Below are 27,887 nucleotides of genomic sequence, written 5' to 3'. Positions count from 1 at the left end.
ACAGTTCTGAAAAATAAACCACTTCATGAGAAGGAGATTAACTGTAAAAACATGGCTGATAAGGGCTTTGAAAAGCAGGTGTTGGGTGACTGCTCACTTCACTCTGAAGTGGTTAGGGAATTGGGATAAGCCACCAGAGTCTCTGTGACATCTGGGAATGGATTCTTGTCCTTCTAAATGTGTGTCCATGTCCTAAGGGGGGAGGAAGAAACATTTTAAGTCCCCACTCCTGAACTGTTAAGTGGTATGCTAGGGGACTGCATGACAAATGCCCTTGTCTCTGGAAAATTAAGTTTGTGTTGCAATAAGCCACATTTAACAACAGAAATAAAGAAAAAAGAAAAACATTTTTAATTCAAGGACCTTAAATCTTATTGTACGAACTCTTAGCAGACATTATCCAGGTCTTCTTTACCAGAACTACTTAATAGGGGCTAACCAGTACTACTGCTATATTTAAGCAGCTTCATTAAGATACAATTCACATACCTTGCAATTCATCCATTTAAAGCATAAAATTCAATTCATTTTAGTATATTCAGAATTATACAATCACCACCATCATCAATTTTAGAACATTTTCATCGTTCCCAAAAGAAAACCCTATATGCATAAGTAACTTCCCATTTCATGTTTGTAAATATACTTCATTCTCACTGGCCAGACTGTACCACACCACATCAAATCTAAAACACCATCAATTGCAAGATACACTATTGCTTTATTTACCACTAAGAAATAAAAAGCACTGTCAATTAACCTTCCTCCATAATTTAACATTTATTGACAGAGGTTATTTTAGACTTATTTATACATATTTAGTAGGAGCAATACACATAACTCAGTGCAAGTAATAATATGAACATCTATGACCAAATTCACACATGTGCAGGAATGACAACTACCAGTGATAAGACACATCCTGATTTCAGAGACGTAAAATGTGCAAAATAATGTTCACCCTAGAATCAAAAATATCCAGTGCTCCATAGTACAGAGTATACTTGGTTACAAAGAAACAGAGGTAGACTTCACTACTTAGACAGGAAAGGAATTTGTGGGAGGGAATTACTAATGCTTTTAATGCAAATATCACTGACGTAAGAGGCCCAGGCTCAAACTTTCTTGCAAGTGGCAATTGCTCCCATTATTATCATGTTTAGCTCACCTGTTGTTGCCTCAAATAGATTTCAAAGTGCTTAAATTTCTGGCCATCTCTTGGCAACAAGGAAAGCATCAGAAGTACCTCCTATGTCACCATGATGTAAGTTCTACCTTAGGGCTCCAGTAACAACATCACAGCAATATATGACAATAAAAGTAACAAGTAAGGAGATCAGAGGTAGAACAAATGGGCTTAGATTAAAAACACAGTCTTACAAGCCTGAGATACAGGATCCCTGTAGAACTCAAAAAATAATCACTCTACAAGACCCACATTACCCTCATAAGAAAGCCAGATAAAGACACCACAAGAAAACTTTACACCAATTATCTCTTATGAGTACAGATAAAAAAAATTCTCAACAAAATACATTCAAACTGAATCCAACAGCACATTAAAAGAACTATATACGATGATCAAGTGGGATTTATCCCAGGTATGCAAGTGTGGTTCAACATAAGAAAATCAATTAATGTAATACACCACATTAACAAAATGAAGGACAAAAACCACATGACAATCTCAATTGAAGTAGAAAAGTAATTGGACAAAAATCCAGTTCTCCTTTCTTAGCAAAAACATGTAGAAAACCAGGACTAGGAAGAACTTTCCTCAACATGATGAAAGGCATATACGGAAAACCCACTGCTACTATCATACCCCATGGTGAAAGACTGGAAGCTTTCCCTCCAAGATCAGGAACAAAACAAGGATGCCCACTATCAGTAACGTTTTTTTAACATTGTACTGGAAGTTCTAGCCAGAGCAACTAAGCAAGAAAAATAAATAAGTCACCCAAATTAGAAAGGAAAAAATAAAACTTTCCACTACTTGCAGATGACATGATCCTATATATAGAAATCTTGAAAACTCCACAACAAGGCTCCAAGAGCTAATAAATGAATTCAGCAAAGTGGCAGGGTAGAAGACGAACACCCAAAACTCAGTAGTGCTTCTATACACTAATAACAAACATTCAGAAGAAGAAATCAAGAAAAAAAATTCATTTACAATAGTAACCTAAAGAATCAAATATCTAGGAATAAATTTAACCAAGAATATAAAGGCTTGTACACAAACAACTACAAAGTACTGCTAAAGAAATAAAGGAAAACCTAAATAAATGGAAGGACATTCCATGTTCATGGGTTGGAAGACGAAATATTGTTAAGATTTCAATACTAATCAAAGTAATTGACAGATTCAATGCAATCCCAGTTAAAATTTCAATAGCCTTCTTTGTAGAAATGGAAAAGCCAATCTTCAAATACATATAGCAGGGTAAAGGACCCCCAATTGCCAAAGCCATCTTGAAAAGAAAAATATAGTTAGGGGACTCATACTCCTGAACTCTTAAAACTTATTACAAAGTCAAAGTAACCAAAACAGCACGGTACTAGCACAAGGATGACATATAGACCAATGGAATCAAGTTGAGCGCTCAGAAATCAAACCTCGTATTTATGGCCAACTAATTTTTGACACGGGGCCAAGGAGACTCAACTGGGTAAGATAGTCTCTTCAACAAATGGTGCTGGGAAAATTGGATCTCCATTTGCAAAAGAATGAACTCCTACTCACACCATGTAATAAACTCAACTCAAAATAGATCAAAGGGGTACATGGGTGATTCAGTGGTAGAATGCTCACATTCCATGCGGGAGAACTAGATTCGATTCCCAGACCATGCCCCACCCCCACCCCCCAAAAAAGGATCAAAGACCTTAATATAAGAGCCAGAATGGAAAGCTGATAGAAGAAAACAAGCATCTTTAGAATCTTACATTAGGCAATGGTTTCTTAGACCTTACACCCAAAGCATAAGCAAAGAAACAAAAAATGATTAATGGGACCTTCTTAAAATTAAAAACTTTTGAGTCTCAAAGAACTTTATCATGGAAGTAAAATAATAACCTGCACAATGGGAGAAAATATTTGGAAACCACACATATCCAATAAGGGTATAATATTCAGAATACATAAAAAAATCCTTTGACTCAACAACCAAAGCCAAACAACCAGATTAAAGAACAGGCAAAAGACTTGCATTTCTCCAAAGATGACACAGACATAGCTCATTTTATTGCATTTTGAGGACATTGCATTTTTTACAAATTGAAGGTCTGAGGCAACCCTATGTCAAGCAAGTATACTGGCACCATTTTTCCAACAAGTATTGCCAACTCTATGTCTTTGTGTCACATTTTAATTAAGGTATGTACATCAGTTTTTTACACACTATGCTATCGCACACCTAATACACTATTGTATAGTGTAAACATAATATGCACTGGGAAACCAAAAAGTCAAGTTTTTTTGCAATAATTATTGCAACATTCACTTCATTGCAGTGGTCTGGAACCAAATCTGCAGTATCTCTGAGGTAAGCGTGTATACAAATAGCCAAAAGATGCTCAACATCATTAGCCACTCCGGAACTACAAATCAATACAAGAAAAGATACCATTTCACAGCCACAAGAATGACTTTTATTAAAAAAATAAACAGAATGGGTGGGCCATGGTGGCACAGAAGGCAGAATTCTTACCTGCCATGCCTGAGACCTGGGTTCGATTCCCGGTGGCTGCCCATGTGAAAAACAAAACAAAATAAAATCTATTTCTTGAAATGCTAGTGATAAATGAAGGCAAGGGGTAAGGGGTATGGTATGTATAATCTTTTTTTTTCTGTTATCGTTTTATTTCTTTTTCTGTTGTCTTTTTATTTCTTTTTCTAAATTGATGCAAATGTTCTAAGAAATGATGAATATGCAACTATGTGATGATATTAAGAATGGAATGATATGTTAAAGTTTTTGTTTGTTTGTTGTTAATTTTTTTAATTAATAAAAAAAAAAAAACAGAAAATTACACACACTAGAGAGGATGTGGAAAAACAGGAACACTTGTTCACTACTGATAGGAATGCAAAATGGTCCAGCCACTGTATAACAGTTTGGTCATTTCTCAGAAAATTAAGTATAGGATTATCAGACAACCCGGCAATTCTATTTCTAGGTATATATGCAAAAGAACTGAAAGCAGGGACTAGAATAGATAGCACATTGATATTCACAGCAGTATTATTCACAATTGCCAAAAGATGGAAGTAACTCAGGAATCCATCAAACATGGAAAAACAAAATGTGGTACATACACATAATGGAATATAATTCAGCCTTAAAAAGGAATGACATTCTGATAAATGAGACAACACAGCTGAACCTTGAAGGCATCATGTTCAGCAAAATAAGTCAGACACAAAAGGACAAAATTGTATGAACTCACTGATGTGAAATAATTAGAATAAGCAAACTCAGAGTCAGAATCTAGAATACAGGTTATCAGGGGGATGGGGTGGGGAAAGGGAATAGGGAGTTAAGGCACGAAAGGTACAGAATCTCTATTTGGGACTCTGGGAAAGTTGTGGTAATGGCTGGGAGACACAAGAACAGCATTGTGAGTGTAGTTAACAGCAATGAATTATATATTTGAAAGTGGTTCAAGGGGAAATTTTAGGTTGTACATATGGTACTAGAACAAAAATTTTAAAAAACAATAAAACTCCATGAACTACATAACACAAACAGTGAACCCTAAGTTACTAGTACATGCACTACAGTTAATAGTACAATTATAAAAATGTGATTTCATTAATTGTAACAAATGTACCACACCAATGCAAGGTGTTAATAATAGGGTGGGATTTGGGAATCCTGTATTTTATGCATGATTGTTCTGTAAACCTATAACTTTCTTATACAAAAAAAAAAAGGACAGGAAACAAACTAAAGAAATAAAATAATCTGAAATCTAAGATGATAGCATTACTTAGGATTTTCTTCTAGATCATATTTCCAGACATGTTAGTTCTGGAGAAGCTGGCATAAACCCTAATGAAAGCCAAGGCATTTTACTGATAGCAACATAATTTATATTGTTTATAAATTTGGCAACATTTAAATCTCTAAATAATAAGGTATGACAATTTAACTTATGATTTATACTGGTAACATTTATATCTCTAAACTGTTTTGCAATTTACAAGTATTTTCATGTAGTCTATTTCATTTGATCCTCAACAGTCCCATGAGACAGACTTGGGGACAGCTGGATTGCTCATGAATTATTTCTAATACTCACAACAAGCTTACAAGGTAGGTATTATTGTATGTGTTTTACATATGAAGAACCGGTCAGAGACAGAACCTGATTTGCCAAAATCACATAGCAAATATGAGGCAGAGCTGGAACTCAATCATTCCTATGCTTCTCCTACCACATCAAGCCTTTCACAGTTACCAAGGCATAGTTTAATCTCTCAGGCAGCAACATGTCATCACTATCTTTTCAAAGTAGATACTATGAAAAAATGACATAGATATGCCATATGACACTGAAGGTAGTTTCATCTGTAAGGCATCTTTAGCCCTGTGAAGCCTCTGGTCATTTTACTACCTAAGTATTCAGGCCCAAGCAAAGGATTACTTTTTCTTTCTTTCCATTCGAGAATTATTTGGAGCCCCACAATCCTAATCATAGACGCAATGGAGAGACCCCTGGAATGGCATTAGAGTAGGAAATATACCTAATGCTATACACATTCTACTCTCTTCCTGTTTAATACTGTCAGGAAAAAAGAGAACTATTCATAGCAGTAGAGAAAAAACCTGGTAGTACAGCATTGCTGCAGATGTTTGAATCAAGAAAATACTCATTTTAGAACAAAAATTGAAAGAAACTGGAGGAGGTGATACAGGCTTTTCTAGAGTACCTTTCTGAATTGACTACTGCTGTGTTTTGGTTGGAGACAGGGTTGAGTCAAACAACTTTTAAAAACCATGATTCAGAATTTAATTACCTGGTTTAAATTTCTAACATTTTAAAGACGATGCCAAATTAATCTGCTGACAGCATCACATTGGCAGGAATAACTACTAGCTTAGAAAGACTGAAAGGATTCAAGAAGGCTGATATGCATGGTGTATATTACCCAGCTAGTATTCAGCATGTTCTGACCACACAAAGCAGATCACACGTAATGTATGATATGTGGAAGGGAAAAACAGTTTAACTTCTTGTGGATAAAAACTATTTTAGCTATTCCTATAAAGAAAAAAGGGCACTCATAGAAAGAGAATGTAAATTCAGGATTGAGGTGAGAGGAGAGGGAAAAAGCTAAAGCAGAAACAGAGTTACAGAACCAAAGCAGATACTATCAGATTCTAATATTAGCCAAGGGAATTGTTTACATTTCGTTGCTAAGGAAAACTTAGAGCTTTGGAAAATAAACCCAACCACTACATGACTGTGACAGCTGCTGCTTCGCGCTGATATCCCTGCAGAGTTATCTATCAACTGCTTGCCACTTGCCATTTCTATCTTGCTGCCTGCCAGTCAAATCAACCCCTTTATAATCAGATGACCCTGTGATTTCTACAGCCTTCAGGAGCAATCTAAAAGTCCAGTGGTAGTGATTAGAGTGCCTTGAAGACAGAGACTGTTGCATTTTGGGCTGCACATTAAGATGGACAGACCCCTGAATAAAAATCTTTATTCTAAATGGATAATACTTAATTCCAAGAGAAGAAATGGTTAGTGAGTTCTATAAAAAAGAAAGGAGGCCTGAGTGATGGTCTCTACCGTGTTTCTGACTCAAGATGATATTAAGCAAATCACTCCATGCCCTTAGGACCTCAGGATTCCCTATTTTAAAATAGGGAGCATATCTGCTATTCCTTTCCATCATGTAAAACATTTGAGCACTTAAGCATATCAGGAAAGGAAAGGAAAAAAAAAAAAAAGAAACTTCACAAATCCAAGACTGTTTCCTTCTTAAATGTAAAAGTGTTTCAGATGTTCTGCTTTGAGCTATGTATGCAAAAATCATAATTTATCTAGAATCCTGCAAACCTTGATTCTCTGACTACAGGGTTTACTCTTTAATGAGCATGGCCATCTTCACAGATTTACATAATTAGAGAGACTGTTGTCTCTAGAGTTAAATATTTTTTCCAAGTCATTCCCCCCACTCCCCAACCCCTACACTGATTATTTTTTTTTTTTTTTTTTTTTTTTTTTTTAAAGACAGAGAGAAGGAAGGAAGGATAGAAGGAAGGAAGGAAGGAAGAAAGGGAAACATCTTTAAACATTTTCTTGTTTTATTGTATTCTGTTTCTCCGTTTTTGTTACATGGGCTGGGGCCGGGAATCGAACCGAGGTCCTCCGGCATAGCAGGCAAGCACTTTGCCCGCTGAGCCACCGCGGCCCGCCCTACACTGATTATTACAGTAATATTTTATCACTCTAGAACCTGGAATTTTGGAAAATACAGAAAAAATAAATAAAGAAGAAAATAAAAATTCTCATAATCCCCCTGAGAAATCCAATGATAACATTTCCATGTTTATAACTATTTGGCACTATAATGTATACTTTTATATCTGGCTTTATTTATTGTTAACAGCATATTTGTAGTTAACAAATTGAGTAAAGAACTATTACCAAAGGGTATAAAATTGAGACTGATCACCGGCCAATTAGTAACAACCCCTAATTTATCTCCTCTAAGAACAAAACATTCTCAGAAAAAGAAAAGGCTGCTGTGCCATTTTAAATGGGTGAGACCCAATCTCCAATCCAAGAGCTCTAATTATACTGCAAGTGGAGATTATTTCTGAGAGATGACTTTTCACTGTTTAGGTCTTGCTGTGGCCACTTTTAAAGCTCAATTTATCCAACACTCACTAATTGTTTCAAATTGGACCTATCAACACAGGCTTGGGCCTCTATCACGGTTTCCCAGCAGGAATCAAAATGCTTCCACTATGAGCTGATTATAGAGGGAAGCTGCAGCTCCAAGAGAATTAGCATCCAGCATGCTCTTTTCAAAGGAAAAGTTAGCTGTTTTCAAACATCTTTTTTTTTTTCTGTCAGCTTTATGGATGGCTAGAGGGAGAAGCTGAATGGCTTTAATTTTGTGAAAGCATAAATTATATGTTTTATTTGATCAAGACATTTCCAACTTAAAATCCTTCAGTGGTATTCCACAGCTTTGAGAATAAAAGTTCAAGTTTCTATATCATGGATAAAAATCTATATGATTTGTTTGGTTCCTGCCTACCTCTCTAGTTCCACAATTTTCAAAGTGTGCCCTGTGGAATGCTAGTTTTGAGTTTCTGTGAACAAAAAAAGATTCCATGGATACAGAAATCTGGAAAGGATATAAATTCTAACCCCACTCAGACCTCCATCCAGAAAAGGAATGACCCCAAAAGGTTTTTGAGTATCCTCTTGAACTCTGTTCAGCTCATTATTTCCCAAATTTATTTAGAAAAGGAATCTTTTTTAAAATTATTTTTATTGTTATTTTTTAATCTTTTTTTTTTATTGCCAATGTAAAGCTTTTTAACACAACATGCTTTCGGAAATACTACAATGGCTTTACCATCTTCCTGTTACTACTTACAGGAAATTCAGCTCCAGTCGTCTCCTCTGACACAGCTTCCTATCACCCTGGTCAGCCTAATTTAGATTTCCCTCTTCTGCATTCCCACAGCAATCTATAAATAGCTTTATCACAGCACTTAACAACTGTACTTTCATATTTTATTTACTTATTTGCCTAGACAAATTTAAGCTCCTGAAGGGCAAGAAAGATGTTTTCTTTGGCTTTTTATCCTTCATACACTGTGCTGCTACATGGTAGTCTCCTAGTAAATGGTTGTTGAATGCTTTATATTGGTGGCTTCCTATTTAACCAGAACTTTAAACAGATACAATATTATACTTCCAAAATCTTATATTTTTAAAATCACATCTGATTCATTTACCTGTTTCATTTACCTGTAGGTGTGCCTATCTTTAGTATAACTGGTTACTTCTAGTTATTATCTATGCAAATAATAGTTTGGGATTTCTGTTCTGCCTTCGAAAATTCTATTATGTCTGTCTGCATTTATAAGTCTTAGAATCTACATCTGTTGACTCTCCCTCATGATGATTCATTTCCTTCAGTGTTTTATAAATATTTTATTTAAACTGTTTTATGGAAATATAAACATAAAATAGGAACCGCTTTACAGAAATCCCTTTCACCCTGTGGATGCATTTCTTCAAGCTGTTTTTTTTTTTTTAATTTTTATTGAGATAATCTTCACACACATACAGTCTATCCAAAGTATACAATCAGTGGCTCACAATATCATCACATAGTTGTGTATTCATCACTATGACCATTTTTAGAACATTTGCATCATTCCAGAAAAAGAAATAAAAAGAAAAATGCATACATCCCATTCCCCTTACCCCTTCCTCTCAATACTATTGACCACTAGTATTTCAATCTACCCAATTTATTTTTACCCCTTATCTTTGTCCCCCACTATTTATTTATTTTTGTCATTACTTTTTTACTCATTTGTCCATACCTTGGATAAAAGCAGCATCAGACACAAGATTTTTACAATCACAGGGTCACACTGTAAAAGCTATATAGTTATATAATCATCTTCAAGAATCAAGGCTATTGGAATACAGTTCAACAGTTTCAGGTACTTCCCTCTAGCCACTCCAATACATCATAAACTAAAAAAGGTTATCTATATAGCCCATATAGTGTATAGGAATAACCTCCAGGATAATCTCTTGATTCTGTTTGAAATCTCTTAGCCACTAAGACTTTATTTTGCTTGATTTCTCTCTTCCCCCTCATTGGTCAAGAAGACTTTCTCAATCCCAGGATGCTAGGTTCTGGCTCATCTCAGGAGTCCTGTCCTACAATGCCAGGGAGAGTTACACCCCTGTGAGTCATGTCCCACACTCGGGAGGAGGGCAGTGAATTCACCTGCCAAGTTGGCTTACAAAGAAAGGACACATCTGAGCAACAAAAGAGGCTCTCTGGGGATGACTCTTAGGCATAATTATAAGAAGGCCTAGCTTCTTCTTTGCAGGAATAAGTTTCAAAGATCGAGGGCTCAGCCTATCAAATTGGTTGTCCCTACTGCTTGTGAGAATATCAGGAATTCCCAGAAGGGGAGATGAATATTTCTTCCTTTCTCCCCAGTCTCCCAAGAAGAATTTGAAAATAGTTTTTTATTCTCTGCCCAAATTACTTAGGGAAGTATCAAGGCATCACACTAACCTGTACAAACTAATAACATCTCATGCCCTATTCAAGATTTTCAATTTCAATTTAAATTTGTTTGTGCCAGAGCCCCAAAGTTTCAAGAGTACAGTTTCTATTTAAATTCTACTACAAGGAGTAGAAATTTCTACAAGAGACTTTTTATCCCCGTCCAGAGCCTTGGATAAGCTTCTTTCTTACTACTTCTTTGAGCTGTGGACAAAGTATACTTTTCATGAACTGGGCAGCCCTTTGAGAACTAGTTTTACATAGGGTCTCAGTTATAACTGCCAGCCCAGTCAGGTCCAATCTATTCTTCCTAAGCCCTAACATGCCATTAAAATCCAAACCCCAAGGTCTACCTAAAGGTCTTACAGGAAATCTGGGCTATTTAAACCACTCTGGCTTTGAGTTCTCTTCATTTTTGATACCTGGGAATTGCCTTTCTTCCTTTTGAACTCAACCATATTTTTCTGTTTCGAACATAGAACACAGGAGGGATCATCCTCCTACATATATTTTGAGCCCATTCACTTTTCTCCATCTCTTCTAAAATCACCTCAGTGCAAACCACTGTTCTCTCCCATATGCTTTCTCCTGCACTGGTCTCTTTATTGGCCTCTTACATTCTTTGTTCCTTTCCTCTGCCCAATTCCTATGTAATACTACAGTCAGAATTTAAAAACCAGAACTCATTTTACAGCTCTCAGCTCTGAAGGATTTTTTAAAGGAAGTTTTTATTTTCAGCTAAGAAAAAGATTGCTTTTGCATTTAGTTTTTAAATGAAACTAATAGTATCTAAATTACATCTGAACTATTAAAGATATAAGCATTAAATACCAAGATTGATTTATTAATATTGTGTTGGATGGAAGCCAATGAAAAGAAAATAACTCCTGAGTCTAAATCTGTTATCCCAGAAAATTGGCTTTCTTAATTTGTTATGCAAAGAAATTTAAAGAAGAAAGGAGGAAGGTAAAAGGAAAGAAAGAAGCAAGAAGAAAAACACATTTTCCAGCTTCTTAATATCTCCCTTCCATTCCCTCTCAAAAGGTATGTTTCAGAGTATTTTTATAATAAGCACACAAATGTCTAAAAAATTTTAAATAACTCTTTTAGCTTGTAGATGATAAGATCACCTGACTTATTTTATATACATACACATTCACAAATATCTCTTTCCTTTGTATAGTAAACCAAAAGTTAAGTCGTATTGAAATCTAAATTTTGATAAGTCACATTTTTTCTAGCTTAAAAAAAGGGGTAACAGTAGCCTCAATCTTTAAATAGACCTGAATCTCCCAAATGGAATGCATTCCATTTTTTATACCATTTCAAGTGGGAGATAACAGTCCATTCTTGCGTAGTCACATCTTCCAAGGTCTCTTAATCTTGATAATCAAGAAGTTCTTCCTAGCTTCTTCTACCTTAAATTATCCTGTGTCAAATCACAACTGTTCTAACAAAACTGTAAAACAGCCAGTCACTACCCTTCTATCATATCATATACTATCATTTCCTTTTCTGAAATTCTTCTCAAATTAATTAAAACTTTATATCTTAGCTGTATAACTCTGAGCTTTTTACCATATTGTTGTGTTTCTTTGCTGCTTGAGAAGCTGTCATGGACAATCCAGAACAAAACAAAAGATACTTCAGGTTCTCCCTCACAAAATGGGGAAATAATGCCTGATAATTACTCTCTCACAAGACAGAAAGAAGATATGCCTGCATTTATAATTGAGTAAGTTTCTACATTAAATAATCAGATATCAGTTCTCTACCAAAAATCTCCCAAAGGGAAAAGACAGAACCCAAACTGTAATTCAAAGATATTTCATACTTTATTTTGAGACTGGGGAAAAGGCTTCATGTCTACTCTTTTATCTCCTACCTCAAAGCAGACTCCCACAAATGAAATCAGTAACATAACTTGACATACCTCCTTCTCTCTCTGGCTTCTGCAGAGGAGTCTGTCCCAGTAGAGGAGAGCACACTGGCAGTTGTAACCCCATTGGCAGTGCTGGGTGGAGGGCGATTGGTGATTACACAGAGTGGGCTACTAGAAGAGACATTGTCTGCTGTTTTCTCTGCTGTAGAGTCAGCCTGGGATTTGTAAGGAGTCCTGAAATTTAAAAAAAGATACCAATAGAAAGAGAACAGTCAGGTATGCTACACAACAAAGCACTAGCACAGAGACAGAAGAGTCAGACATAGAGAACCTTCTTGCTCAAATTTTTGCTTGTTGGTCTTTTTTTAAAATTCTAAGCTCTTTAGTCGTGGGACAGTATGATTACACACTTATTTTCTCATCTCTGTCAAGGAGTTATGTTTTATAAGTTTTTTTTTTTTTTGCCTAAAATTTAAAAAAATTAGCTATGGCACAAGGCAAAATAGTGACATGCGAGAGTGGTTTAAATGATTCCTCAGTACCATCTGGTCTCCATAGATGCAAAGAGAGGGTGCAACTCTCCGTACATGAAAAAGACACTAAAATCACTTACAATACTGTACACAAAAAAGACAATAAAATCACTTACAATATTAGACTCCACCTGCCCCTTAATTCTTAGTAGTGGGTCTTTGTGATACTCCTCAGCCTAGATTTGAAGACCATCTTCTTGGATTATCCAGGAATTTGATAAATGCTCTATAACCTCAGTATGTTCAGCTCTCCTTTACATCACTAAGCAACTGTTCCCTTTCTATTTAACAAAATGCCTAACTGTCTATGTTTATAATTGCCTATGTGAGAAATTGTAACAAAGATTAATAAGATTCTCTATGTAACCTTAACTACAAATTTCGCGACAGCAAAGCTGTATAATTAAACTCATTTACATGAAAACAAGATCTTTGTTTCTTAAACAATTTGAGAGCAACCACTGGCTCTCTACCCAAAAAAGCTATCATTTGTGACATCACAGCTTGTTGCTGGGGTAACAGAGATCCAAAATTGATACTTACAGAGGGGTAAAAGCAGTGAAAAGCACGAATGTTAAAAATCTGTTTTTTCACCTACAGAGAATTATTACCAGAAATCCTTACAAGTAGCTTTAAATAATAATCATATTATCAGAACAAACTTGAAAGAAATAATCAGATCACAAAAAATATGAATATGGTACTTGGATATAAAGATCTATGAGGCTATAGGATGTACTGATAAAATTAGCCATAAATAGGGTGGGCAACAGTGGCTTAGTGGCAGAATTTTCACCTGCCATGCTGGAGACCTGGGTTCATTTCCCAGTGCTTGCCAATGTAAAAAATAAAAATTTAAAAAAAAAAAATCAGCCACAAACAAAGCTATAAAAAAAATTATACTTAACAAAAACCTAAACTAAAGTTGCTTTTAGGTTATTACAGATTTTGGTCTCTGTAAAAATACCACAGGCGACTGATATAAAATGAATAACAATGAAACTACTTATGTGGTAGAAATGCCAAGGATTTTACTTTATTAACTACATCACAGGACTTTTACTATTATTTTGAAATGTGTTATAATTTTAGGAGCAGAATAGGAATAGCTCCAGAGCAGAGGTGAGAGGCCATCCAATGGAATAGAATAACTATGGGTTTTGGAACCACTTCAGGCTGAGTTTAAGCCCAAACCTTTCTGATTTCTTCTTCATCTGTAAAATGGGGATAATTATAACTTAAAATGTACGGTTCTTGTGATGATTAAGTAAAATGATGTAAGCAGAATACTTAATACAGTTCTTGGCATAAAATATAAACTCAATGGACACATAACAGTAAACCAGACAAGAGCTTTGAAATGGGCAGACCCTCGAGTTCAAATCCTGCCTCAAGTTCCTTACTAGCTATATAACCTTGGGCAGATCATTACGCTTTTGGTTTCGGTTTCCTCATCTATAAAATGAGAATAATACCTCATATATTAAAAGCCTCTTTGTGAGGCTATAGATAATATATTGCACCTGAGACAGTTAGTTGCCTAACCCAAAAACACTCTCCCTTTCTTCCTTTCTAACATGAATACTGTAATTCTGAGGGCAGCAATATTACTAGTTAAAAGTTTACATTTCCAGGGGGTACAAGGGTAGTTCAGTAGTAGAATTCTCACCTGCCATGCAAAAGACCTGGATTCAATTCCTGGCCCATGCACCCCCCCCCGCACCCCCCCCTCAAAATCAACAGATGGTGCTGCAATAATGGAATAGTCACATGGAAAACGAATGAAATGTTAGCCCCACCATACAGCATACAAAAAAAGCCCACATTTCCCAAAATCTCACTTGCCACTCCACTAGAGGTAGCCAGTGAGAAAAAGCAGAAAACTTGGGTAGTTAGTGCTTTTAGGAAAATTCTCAATTCAGAGGCATTCCCTCTATGCATAGAATGGCAATGTCCCCTCCTCCCTTTCCTCCTTCTTCTTATCTGGAATATAGCCATGATGACTAGGAAGAGCTCTAGCAGCTATTTCAGACCATGAAGCAACTCATGGAAATGGAAGCCATGATTTAAGGATTGTGAAACAGAAAGACAGAAGGAATCTAGATCTTTTAAGGACCTTGGTGCTGTTTTACTGGCCCTGCCTATTTTTGGGCTTTCATAAGTGAAAAAAAAATAAACCTTTATCTTATTAAAGCCAGCATTATCTGGATTTACTGTTATGTACAAATTCTGACATAATTTTCAGATGGTACCTAATCCAATGCCTGGCACATGATAAAGGTTCAACAAATGGTAGCTGTTATTAGGAGAGGAGTAATTTTCTTTCACTTTCCCCTAGTTCCAGCTCTTAATAGTTAATCAAATAATCTCTCCATATTTCAGTTTCTTCATCTAAGGGGATAACATCTACCATACCTATTTTGTTAAGTAAAATAAAATGTCCACCTGCACTGGGTATTCCCAGGAGAGGACTCCTTTCTGAGAAGGCTTTTCCAGAAAACAAAAACAACTGACCTACAGGGTCTACAGGGGGTTTCTGAGAAAATGGAACACACCCTACAGGATTGGTGATAAAATTAATTTCAGCCCAGTAGAGACAGCTTATTAGAACGGACAAGCATGACATACTAATCAATGTAAATCTGCTTCCCACTTTATAAGTAAGATCCCCCTGTATGTAAAATGGAAACTTAATGTCAGCCAATCAGAACATTTCCTCATCTGCTTCCTCCTTTACCCTATATGAGCTTCCCCTTTTCACCTGGTTAGTGGAGCTCCCTTCTAGGTTCCAAACAGATGCCGCCTAATTCCTGAATTGTTCAATAAAGCTGTGAGATCCTAAATTGTATGAAAAGTTTTTCTTTCATCACTATGTAATTGGATTGTTATGAGGATCTAACACATTCCTATATTATTATAAAGTATTAATATTATTAATAATCCATTATAAGTCTGCCTCTGTTGGCCAAATAAATGGTCATCACTTATTTTAGGGAAAGAAATCTGGTGAACTGACAAAAATCAATCAAGAACCACCATCTCTGGTTTTCTTGCAGCAAGACTACTATCATTAACATTTTTTCATTTTCTTCGTATCAGTTGTAGAAACAAGACCCAAAAGAGGAGTCCCTTTGCCATACCCCAAAATAGAAAGTTCTCTAGCTACACCTAAAGAATTAAAAACCAGTTAAATTGTTTCCAGTCTCTTACCTAATAAATGGAGACATTTAATAGTTTTCACGGGGTTGTGGGAAAGATTTAACGAAACACTGGATATGGATTGCTTTTAAAATGTGAGGTGCCTTCTTTTGCTGGAGAGATGCAAATCTTAAAAAAAAAATTATCATTGTGATGAATATACAACCATGTGATATTGTGAGCCACTGATTTTAACCATGTCAGGAATATTTGGTTGTCAAGAATATTTGTATGTCTGTTTGTTTATGATGAAAATATTTTAAAACACAACAACAGCAACAAAAAAAAGAAACAGTTAAAACCACAGTGAAAATCCTGCTGCATTTTCACAATGACATTCTATCCTGGCTGTTGGATAAACTAGAAACCAAGAAGATACTGCCTCAGGAACAAAGTTCAGGCAAACAAAAATCTCTTCACGCTATTTCCAGCAAAACATTTCATTGGTTGAGAATTTTCAGAAGACTCAGAGGGAAGGGGGCTTTTGGAACAAGAGTTAGCTTTCCTTCTGATTTAAGTTTATATGCCATCTTCCAAGAGGGCTAAATATAAAAGAGTCCTACTTATAATTACTAGAAAATTAATATAAGTAAAACATTGGAAAATTTTAATACTTGATTTACCACAACCTTTAAATTGTAATCACAACTGATAAGTTGTTGACACCTGAAAGCAGTCATAGTAAGTTGATGCCTGAACACCAAGTACATTAATGCTTACTGAAAGCAACTACTTATTGGCTGATACAAAGAAAAAGCATCCTCACTAAATCATGAACATTTTCATAGGCACTCAAACTTGCTTCTACAGTGAAAAAGTCTCTTTGATTCATATCCCATATGTGTTATCCAGAGGCATTAACTTTTATGAATGTAACTCAGATGGCTCCAAGAAGCCTTACCTGCCATGGTGTACAGATGCAGTAGTGTTTGCACTGATTGGTGCAGGGCAAGAAGAGGCAGGTTGCCACTGGCTGCCCTGAGAGGTAGATGAACCAATGGTAATGGGTGAGGTAGCAGGAGATGAACTGCGATTGGCTGAAATGTAGGGGCTGGTGGGGTCACTACTTCTACCAAATGAAGCACTGCAAAACAGCACACAGTCACTTCCTTCAGGATATGCTGTTCACCACCATTTCCCATTACCACCTTCCCACCCAGATTGTGCATTTAAAAGAAATGTAGGCCAAAGAGAGAGTATGACAACTGGGGAGTAGAGTGAACAACTCCAGCAAGGGCTGGGCTGCTGGCAGCAAGCAGGCAACTGTCAATCATCCAAGAGAGTAATGAAATGTGAAGGAGAAGAGATGATAGTAACTAGGGAAAGCAGGAGAGTGGACTATATTACAAGAGTAGAGACTAGGAAAAGGAAATAATAGGAACTAGAATACTTTTATCAGATGAAATAATTTCCAACCAACCCCAAGGCAAAAAAATCATGCACCCCCAATGTCTGTCTGAGATAAAAGCAGCACTCAAAAGCTAAAAGTAAGACTGAAAATGTAGAGAGATTTCAAGGGCAGAGATTTTGAATTAAAGAGTGAAGAGTAGAGAAGCTATCTTAAAAAATGACTTTGGGAACTGCAGTCATTTAGCCTAAATCAAAAATATTTTGGGAGGACTTAAAGTTTTAAGTCTAGAAAGTAAGATGTGGGCAATAAATGTTTTGCCTTCTTGTTTTGACTGAATACAGATGAGAACCATCTTAACTGCAGCAAGAAAAAAATTGTCTGGAATAGAATTAAAAAAAAAATACGATAATAGCAATGAAATATTTGAGGGAGTAACCAAAAAAAGCTATGGTACTTTTCTTGCAAACAGGCATATTAATGAGCCATATGAAAAGAATTCCTGCCTAGACAAAAGACGAGCTAGAAAATAAAAGTATGCAGCGTCTGGTGTAGCCTGAGAATGACACATTTTCTTTTTTTTTTTAAGGGTGATAGCATCTGATTCTTTCCTTTTGAAAAGATCATAAGATAGGATTTTGTAAAATCCTACATGATTTTACATGTTTGTGAAATCAAAACATGCTTTATGGCTATAGGATTAGAAAAGTTTAGGTAAACCAAGGTTGAAGAACGCTGTAGTTGTTTTCTCAAAAAGTACTCACATAATTAAGCATGTTTTCCACCCTAAGTGGAGGCAGCCCCTCTCTCCTCTGCTCACCATGGCTATACCAAATGCACTCTAACCAAATGCCACTCACTTAACCCATGAAACAGACAATTTGGATCGTGAAAATCAACAACCCCATCACAAAACAATTTCATGCCTGAAAATTAAATGGCAGCTTTCTCTCCTTCCTAGATCTAAAATAACTTTCTTAGAAAATTTTTCTTGGTCTTGGATTCAGCCATATGGAATAATTGTGTCTCTATGCAGACCAGGGCCTTAGCCTTTAATACAAAAAAATGATAGCCCCACTAAGCCGAAACACCTACTTTATAGAATAAAGTTCAATGAGATCACTGAACTGTACCTATGTACTTTCAAAGTTGAGCCCTTTCTTAAAGGATGTAACTGAAGAACCAAAGAACATGAAAAGGCAACAGAGGCAGTTTTTTATAGCTTCCTATTTCCTATGTTCTGACATTAACTAGTTGGCAGTGTCCATGTTGGGGTATAGCTTGGGCTATGATCTGGGAAGACTCATGTCAAAGGAAATTAGTTTTGATCCCAAACAGCTAACCTGCTCATATAGTCAACAGCCAAAGCCTACCTCTAACGTAGTCAATCAGTCAACTAACAACCTAATAATGATGGCTATGACATGAAGAGGCAATTGAAGGGGTTAAGTATACAAAGTAAAGAAACAATTGAAAGCAACATACAAGAATCAGATTCTTCCACATCAACAGCAAGGTTCAAATTAAAATACTAATTAAGTACACCTTGTAGCTTACTGACCCTGGCAAGAGTGTTTTGGTTGCTGGCTAGTCAGTGGCTCAGAAATAATTGCAGAAAAGGGAATACAGATGAGAAAAGGGGAAGGAAACCCATGTACCTTCTCTGCACCAAACTTGCGAGTTTCACATCTTGATGGATCTGAGGGCCATTAAAGTCATAAAAAAAAAAAAAACTCAAGTCCCTAAATTAACAGGTCTCAATATGAAACTTCTTTAATGCAATACAAAACTGTCCCAGTTTCCCACCCCTCACCACCCTACAGTGTCCCTCCCTTCCTCCCCCAGAGAACTGCTCTAGTTTTAGAAAAAGGAGGGTCAGCTATTAGACAAAGGTGATTTCAATTCAGTCCTGCCCAGAAATTACTAGAAGTCACTTCTGGTTAAAGCTTTTAATAGGACTGAGAAGATGGAGTATAAATTCAGATCTGTGGTGAGAATTTGGAATTAGCTTACTTTAATTCAATTAAGAGAATTAAAATTACTTTTATATTAGTCAAGATGTTAACCCAAAAAAATCTAAAAGTGATTCATGTTTTGGTACTAATTGACTATCAAAGGCATGCCATTATTAACCATATTCCCATGGCCAGAGTGAAGGAATATTGTCTCCCCACCCCTGTGAGCCTGGTACCTTCTCAAGTAAGTTGATACATAGGTGGAAGGAGCAATTGTCTGTGGGGTTTCATTTCCCTTTGCTTCATCCCTCCGCAGCTGCTGCCGGGTATAGGAACCACTCCTCACTAGATTAACAGCTGATTCTCTGTAGAGGCAAGAAAGCAAAGCAAGACAAAACACTGATTCCTACCACCAGTTTTTGACCATAATACAATGCAAACTCAGAGAAAAGAGCCAGAGAGGCAGAGTGTAACATGGCTACAGAAATAGACACATTTTTCAAGTGATTCTCTGTTTTATATGTCAATTTTCTGTATAGACAGAGAGTAAGTATTACTGCCTACATACTCTCATCAAGCTGGAAGCCAATAAATTTCGAACATATCCAATTCCTCACACCAAAGGTCCTAACCCTTCTGTGATGAGGAGTCACTTTTGCTGTTCACTTAAAAAACCCTACCATCAATCCCCAGCAGTGGGTTGCTCATAGGTAAACAGAGGAAGTCTGTTACTAGGGGACAGGGAAGGAGGCCTTGTTGGAACCTCTTTAGAATTATGTTATAAATGAAAAAACATCCAGGAAGGGAATATAGTAGGTTTTCTGATCCACAATTGATAACTCAGGATCTTTGTGCAAAAGCTACAGGCCTCCACTTCACAAAATTCTGTAGAGCGGTCCTTCTTAAACAGTAATGTACATTTGAATCACTTGGGGAAATCCTGGTAAAATGAAATTTCTAATTCACCAAGACTGAGGTGGGGCTAGAGTCTGCATTTCTAACCAGCTCCTCAATGATGCCAATGCTGCAGGTCTGAGGACCGCACTTTGAGAAGCAAGGCTCTAATTCACGTTCTGCTCTGAGATGCAGGGATACTCCAAAGTCCCTACATTCATTTTAACTGATAATGGAGACTTTAAATTTTATCTATTTAAAAATTAGAAGGTGATCAATTAAATGAAATAAAAATATTTCCAGTGTCTACAGACAGACATGAACCCTATCTTTACAGAACCTGTTGGTAGACTAAAACTAATCCATACATGGATGAGGGAAGACTTCCAAAGGCAGTAAAGTCTAAGCTGAAATTAGAACTTAATGGTGAAGAACTGGCAAAGCTAGGTAGTTAGCATTAGAAACGTGTTTTAGAAGAAGGCACAAGCAATTCAGAATGTGCTAAGGATTCTAGAGGGAAAAAGGGAGAGTAATAATGGTCAGAAGACCACTATGCTCTGCAGGATTAATGAAATCTTCTGGTCTGTATTGGGATTACCTGTTCTCCTTTTCTTCAATGTCACTGGTGCTGTTGAGCCTCCGGGATGCTAGTGAACCAAAATAGCTTTTGTTTTCTCTTTCCTGTAAAATCAAAAAAGTAAAGGATAGGGAACGCAGAATACTAACATAGCAGAGAACATTTTGGGTAAAACAATGCAGAATTTACACCTATATAATCTTATTTCTGGATTTGACATCAATTCAATTTTGAGCTGTATTATAAAAGGTTAGCCTTCAAAAGCTTATTCCTAACTTTTCTCCATTTAAAACAAGGGTGTAGGGAATAATTCTCATGGTGAAAATGAAAATGATCAAATAAGGAAATAGCAGCACAAATTATACAGAGTGGTAGCTCTGCAAAAGAAAAAAGCCTAAAAAAAGCCACAGAAAGCTCATTTTCAAAATTATTGATGAAATAAGGCTTATTTATTCCCTACTCTATCTTTTCCTTGAAATGCAGCTTCCTTCAGATATACACAACAAATATACTGCAGAGCTGGTGCAACCAATTTGCCTCATTTCCTTGATTAGTCTCCAAAAATGTAATATCAAGAAAGAGGATTACGATTACCAGGAAGACCTGACCCCAGAGAAGAGTATGAAGTGAGTTCTATAAAATCTGGAACCCAAACTGAAGAAGAATAAAAATTTACTCATCGATGAATATACAGGTGAACTGTTTACAAGGTTGATCTGATCAGACTCCTACTAATGAAAAAATAAGAAAAAAATTTTTCTGAGTGCTAATTTGTTTGAGCTTCATTAGGATTGAAGCCCAACTAAGGGGCTTTGCTTCTAAACATCAAAAGAATAAGTTAATGGTATTAGTTTAGAAGAAACTTTAAGGACATGTCCAAATTGTCCTGTATTATACTTCTAACACCACCCTCCCCCACCCTTTTCTTTTTTGCCCTAGGTAAGAACGGTAAGGAAGAATGAATGAAAATAAGGTAAGCCAAAAGGGAAAGCCTTTTTTTTTTCTTTTTCTTTAGCCAAGAAAATAATAGCAACCTTATCAAAGGTTGTTTGGTTAAATTATCAATATACCTGCTTCCTTTTAAAGGCTTTGTACTTCCAGAATCAACTTAGGGACTAGAAAATATTTTTGTTTCCAAGATTGGATTTTCTAAATGGAAATTGCCATGAAATTTCCCTATATTCTATCCAAACTGCACCTTATCTTTGTTGTCCAGCAGAGCAGAAATCCGAGGGCTTGATGATGACCGGCAGACAGAAGAACCTCGGTCTCTCAGAGCCTCCCTGGAATTGGCCACCTCACTCAGCATGTTGTGGCTGCCAGTTTTTCTGAGTCCCAGTCTCCATGAGGAAGGAGATTCATCTTTGGACTCTTCTGGCTTGTTAAAAAGGCTGGAGAACTATGGGAGAAGAAGCAAATAAAAGAAAATGTAAGGCCCTGATGATTCTGTTAGTCTGTTGCCTATTCTGCTTTTCCTACACTTAACTAAGTTCACTGAGGCAACATAAGGCAATACAAGCAGGGCAGATACATGGCAGGTTTTCTGCCAATGTTCCCTTCCTTACCTGGCACATGCTAATAACCTCTCAAGGATCCCATTTTCCCTAATCCAGAAACAACCTCAGATTCTTAACATGGTGCGCCAACCAGGTACAGCTCTTCTGAGAAATTAAACCCTATTTGCTCTACCTAACAATGAGTTCTAACCTAGAGAACCAGGAAATCCTGGTTCTAGTAATAGATCTTCTCTTGACACTTCACCTCTCTAGGTCTCAACATGCTTATCTGTAAAATGGTAATAATGAGCTTAAAGTCTCCTTACAATATAGATAAAAAACAAGAAGGACTAACACATAAATATGTATTAAGGTGCTGTGATAAGACTGTGATAAGCTGATTTAATACTAATAAAAATTACAAAAGCCCATTCCACTCAAATTCTAACTGCTAATTTCCAGAAAATTTTATCTAGAGCAGCAGTTCCAGAGTTTCAGATTTCACTGACCAGCAAAATTAAAAAAGAAAAACTGTAGAGGTCAAAGGGTTGCCAACTTTTTATTTTGCCAAGAGAGAACATCTTTCAAAAACTGATTATCATTTCTATCACCATCCTTTCATTAAAAGAAGAGAAAAAAAAATTAACATCAGAAAAGAAAGTTTTGTAGAAAGCTTACTACATTGTCTTTATTTCATTTTGCCATAGACCAGGGAAAACATCATAGACTACCATTAGGCCAAGGACAATTTGGGATACAATTGGTCTTTAGAACATCAGCCAACAGTCCCTCTACTAATAGAGGACTTTTGCAGGTTTTAGTCTTTCTCCCAATACCAGGCCACCTTTACTACCTGTTAGAATGAAAATACCCTAGAAACTTTAATCACTAGTCTCCAACTTATATTCAGGTTTTCTCTTATCAGTCATCTAAATTAATACATTTATGTACTGGCTTCTTACATCTCTAGAGGTTAAGGGATGTCAGCTCTTTACAAGCTACACAAAGTCTAAAGAGAACAATGCTTTTCCCAGCATTATTTTAGCAAAGTGGAATATGTATATATATGAATGTGTACTTTTTTTAATACAGTGTTTTTTTTTTTCAGAAAGCAGGAGCTCTAGTCATGGCTAGAAACAGTGGCAGTATGTGAAGTAAAACTAAATCATGGATAATGAGTGAGGACTGCATTTTATTTGAAACCTCTTTACTGATTCTCAATGATGCTTCTAGGAATAAATAAGTAAACAGGCCTTTGTTCCTCACTTCCACAAGCATATCATAATTCCTCCTTTCCAATAAGTACTAAGGACAGCAATAAGTTAATATCTATAACACCAAAGAGTTTTTTCAACAGCTTCATTCTAAAAAACACAGATCAATTCTTATCCTCAAAAAAATTTTATATTTTTGTCGAGTAAGTCCATCATTCAACTCTCTCTCACTGACCAAAAACCACAGATTCTGAGTCCTGCACAAAGTCCTGCACAAAGAGGAGGTGCCTCTGGTATTTCAACAAGTTCTTTCTACCTCTGTTCTCTAGCCATTATAAAGTTTAAAGACTTTACATAAGAACAAAATTTTAAAGGAGAATAGTCACCAAAACAATTACTGGTAGATGCTTAGGTATCCTCCTACCACAACCAGAACTTAACATACAGTTACCTTAACTTTAGATATGAAAAAAAAAATAGGGAACTGTCAAAATTTCTTTGGTCCCAGTGAGCTGAGACTCAGCATCAAGGGATTGAGAAAACCTTCTCAACTAAAACAGGGAAGAGAGAAATGAGACAAATTAAGTGTCAATGGCTGAGAAATTCCAAACAGAGTCGAGAGGTTATCCTGGAGGTTATTCTTACACATTAAATAGATACTACCTTGTTAGTCAAGATGTAGCGGAGAGGCTGGAGGGAACTGCTTGAAAATGTAGAGCTGTGTTCCAGTAGCCATGTTTCGTGAAGATGATTGTATAATGATAAAGCTTTCACAATGTGACTGTGTGAATGTGAAAACCTTGTGTCTGATGCTCCTTTTATCTACCTTATCAACAGACGAGTAAAACATTTGGAATAAAGATGAATAATAGAGGGAACAAATGTTAAAATAAATTTAGAGTGAAATGCTGGTGATCAATGAGGGGAAGGGGTGGGGGGTAATGGTATGTATGAATTTTTTTCTGTTTTCTTTTTATTTCTTTTTTCTGAATAGATACAAACGTTCCAAGAAATGATCATGATGATGAATATGCAACTGTGTGATGATATTGTGAATTACTGAGTATGTATGTAGAATGAATGGTCAAAAGTTAAAAATAAATAAATAAATTTCTTTGGTCCCAGACTACTATAGCCTATGTCATCTTAATATAATAAGCCAAATTTGTTTAATGATGATAATAGATTCTTTTCGTGGCAAGAATGTATCTTTAGTTTTGCAAGATGTAGCTTTAAGCCTTTCTAATAGTAGGGGGAAATAAAATACCCAAATTAACTCCAAAGTACTTACTCTCCTAGCAGAAGAGGCAGAGAAGTTATTCTGAGCTGATGGTATTTGCTCTGTGATAATATTCTTGCTTTCAGAGTTGGAATGGTTGATAACAGCTTCTGGCTTTTTACCTGTTATTTAAGAGAAGAGAAATATGAAGTAAGAATAAGTATGAAAATCTTACCGTTTTATGTGTCTATGTCCTTTTCTGCTAATAGAAAAGGTTTACCCATTATCAAAACAGATTATTAGAGCCATTTAAATGCTTGGACTCAAAATAGGATGAAATCTCTAGCAACTGTTGGCAGGAGAAAACACACTCAATGATATTTCTGCCCAAAGTAGGCTCCAACTCCAACTCTCAGATATATAACTGAAAACTTTCTCCACATTATTACTTATACATAAAATTATCAGTAATTACTTATTAAGAATCTATTCTCTGGGCTGGCCACAGTGGTTGAGTGGCAGAGTTCTCAGCTGCCATTCCAGAAACCTGGGTTTGATTCTCGGTGCCTGCCCATGTTAAAAAAAGAAAAAAAAGAATCTATTCTCTGTTTTTTTGGAGGGTGGCCAGAAAAAAAGTGTAAGTTAGGAGTTCAGCGAAGCAGGAGATCATCTGAGGGAGGAAATAATAAGGAAAGATGGCACTGAGGAAACTGGAAGACAAATATCGATTTGTCAAACAAAGGAGGAAGAAAGGGCATGAGTAATGGCTCAGAAATCGAAATACACATATCTGTTGGTCAGTGAAGGGGAAGGCTAATTTAAGCAATGGGTGCTATTAGTGTTACAATAGGAAACAAAGGTAGAAAGGATTTCATAGAATTTGCAAAATTTTAGTAATTAATCCTATATAACATAAATGAGGAGAGTGGTCCATCTCAGTAGGGTCATCAAGCAGAGAACTTGCCTGTCTTGCTCACCACTGCACACTCGATGACCAGATCAGTGCCCGTACCTAGTGGGTATGATAGGGCCTTGTGGTCTGACTACTATGGAAACAAAGCTCCACAGAGTAACCACCCATGAATTATGTGACAATTTTAATCCCCATCCTAACTACATGACATTGGGCAAGCTACTTAACATCTTCTCATTGATTAGCTATAAATTTTAATTCTTGCCTTATAAGAGTTTTTCATAGAAATTAGAGATGATAGTTCTAAATTGCATAGTTCAATGTCTGGCCACGTTAAGTCCTTACTACAGCATTATTATTATTAATATTATTATTTCTGTACATACTATAAATATTCAAGGCACTTTAAATACTATCTGAAAAATCCTTCCCCAAGAAATCCACCTCACTGGAAACAGATGTTATAGCAATAGTTCCCAATGAATCTGCCTCCCTGAATTCACACCCTTGTATAGAGCCCTCTCATATTGACTTTGGGCTTGGCCATGTGACTTGCTATGGCCACTGGGACATTAGCAAATGTGACACAAGCAAAGGCTTAAAAAGCGCTTGTATACTGAACCCTACCATCTCTCACTACTTTTCAGATCCAGCTGCTTTGTGAGGAAGCAGGAGCTTGCCTGTGTATTGGTAAGAGACACATTACTAATGGCCTACTTGCCCCTAAACCCAGCCAACCACCAGGAAGATTAGTAAGGCCACCTAGGGTCAGTGAGCCCCAGCTAATCTACCAACTGGTTGGAAACACCTGAGTCCAGGTGTACCATGTGGAGTAGAGACAAAGTCACCCCAGTTCAGCCCCTCCAAAGTTATCAACCCACAGAATTGGATGCATTATACTGTCATCGTTTTAAGTCACTAAGCTTTGGGATAGTTTGTTATGCAGAAGTAGATCACTGATACACCAATATTTAAGTCTAACAAATTAAAAAAACATGAAAAAATAGAAATCCAAATCAAACAGCTTACATTCACCTCAAAATACAATTAACAGTTTTTGCTTACAACATTAAATGTTGTAAGTAAAAAAATGACACAGTAACTGTTATTTTTCATCTATGGATCTTTAAAAACAGGATAAATAGATTCAACAAATATTTGTTGAGTATACACTTATGTACTGCCAAGCATCACTTGGAAAGGTTTAGATATAAATCTAATTCCCCATACTCTTTCAACATGTATTTAGTGAGAATACCTACCATGCTGAAGGCCCTGTGCTAGGCACTACAGGAAACAGAGAGAAAAACAAGACATATAATACATTGAAGTTCTTCAGAAGCTTGCTGGAGGGGGAAGAACAGAGGAGATGAGACAAAACAAATAATTCTAAGCAGCATGAGATAAGTAAACTAAAAGCGGTTCCAACAAATAGCTATAGGAGTCAGAAGAGAGAGGTTATGATGATAAGGTTTCATAAAGGAAGGTGATTTGAGCTGGGCTTTGAGACACAAGTAAAATTTCAATTGGAACTGTAGGAATGACTAGGCAAACTTGCTGGAGCCATCTTACTTTGCCTACACCAGTCTATTCAAACTGCTCACTCAAAGATTACTAGTGATTTCCTAACTGCTATATCATCCTTGATCTCTCTGTTCTCACTCACGTCCTGACTTGTCTGATGCAGAAATACGTATCCTGGTTTTTTCCAAACTCTCTGACCACCCCCTTCTTTGCCTCCTTCACTGATTTCACTTCACGTCATAAGCATAATGTGCCCCAAAGTTCCTTTTTATTCTTTTCTCTATAATTTCTCCCTTGGGGATATCCTCCTCTGCCACAGCTTTCTAATTTCAACATTTCTCTCTACCTCTACCACTCTGGAATATTCAAGATCAAGGTTAGGATCGCAGGTATGCTACTTGCCAGTTATGAAGTCTAATTCATCTAACCTCTTACAGTGCCAATTTCTCACTGTAAAAAGTGCTAATAATAATAATACATACCTCAAAGTGGTTGTGAGGATTAAAAAAAATGTTTATGTGCATTGCAAAGTAAAAAGCACTATACAACCATAAAGTGTTATAATCTTCTGAATGAAACATAATCTTTCTTACTCGTGAATACTATTGACTGTATCTACACCTCTCATGTAACGTGTATTTTAGTCACATATGGACCTTTCTATTTCCCTACTAAATAGAATCAACAAAAAACATTTAAGGAATGCCCTATCATGCGCCTTGGCATTGTGCTGAGGTCCTGAAATATAATGTCAAACCCAGGGTTTCCGGCCAAAATGATGAGTACTACAATAGAGAGATAAGTATAGAATGCTAGAAGGACACAAATAGGGGAACA

General features: G+C 36.4%; 1 protein-coding gene across 2 annotated transcripts in view; it reads right to left on the bottom strand.

Moving 5' to 3' along the window:
• Positions 1-27,887, bottom strand: part of PPP1R12B (protein phosphatase 1 regulatory subunit 12B) — a 323,111-nt gene that overhangs the window by 183,268 nt on the left and 111,956 nt on the right. The window contains exons 9-14 of one of the 2 annotated variants that reach the window (XM_077157410.1): positions 24,686-24,795; positions 21,883-22,083; positions 20,706-20,788; positions 19,450-19,578; positions 16,812-16,994; positions 12,231-12,413 (exon numbers count right to left, since the gene is read on the bottom strand). In XM_077157410.1, the coding sequence (XP_077013525.1) occupies positions 12,231-12,413; positions 16,812-16,994; positions 19,450-19,578; positions 20,706-20,788; positions 21,883-22,083; positions 24,686-24,795 (889 nt within the window). The remainder of the gene's footprint in view (positions 1-12,230; positions 12,414-16,811; positions 16,995-19,449; positions 19,579-20,705; positions 20,789-21,882; positions 22,084-24,685; positions 24,796-27,887) is intronic. The other variant, XM_077157411.1, reaches the window with a different exon arrangement.

The sequence above is a fragment of the Tamandua tetradactyla genome, chromosome 4 (genome assembly GCF_023851605.1).
Source record: "Tamandua tetradactyla isolate mTamTet1 chromosome 4, mTamTet1.pri, whole genome shotgun sequence".
Taxonomy (NCBI): domain Eukaryota; kingdom Metazoa; phylum Chordata; class Mammalia; order Pilosa; family Myrmecophagidae; genus Tamandua; species Tamandua tetradactyla.
This window is presented reverse-complemented; position numbering and strand designations above follow the sequence as displayed.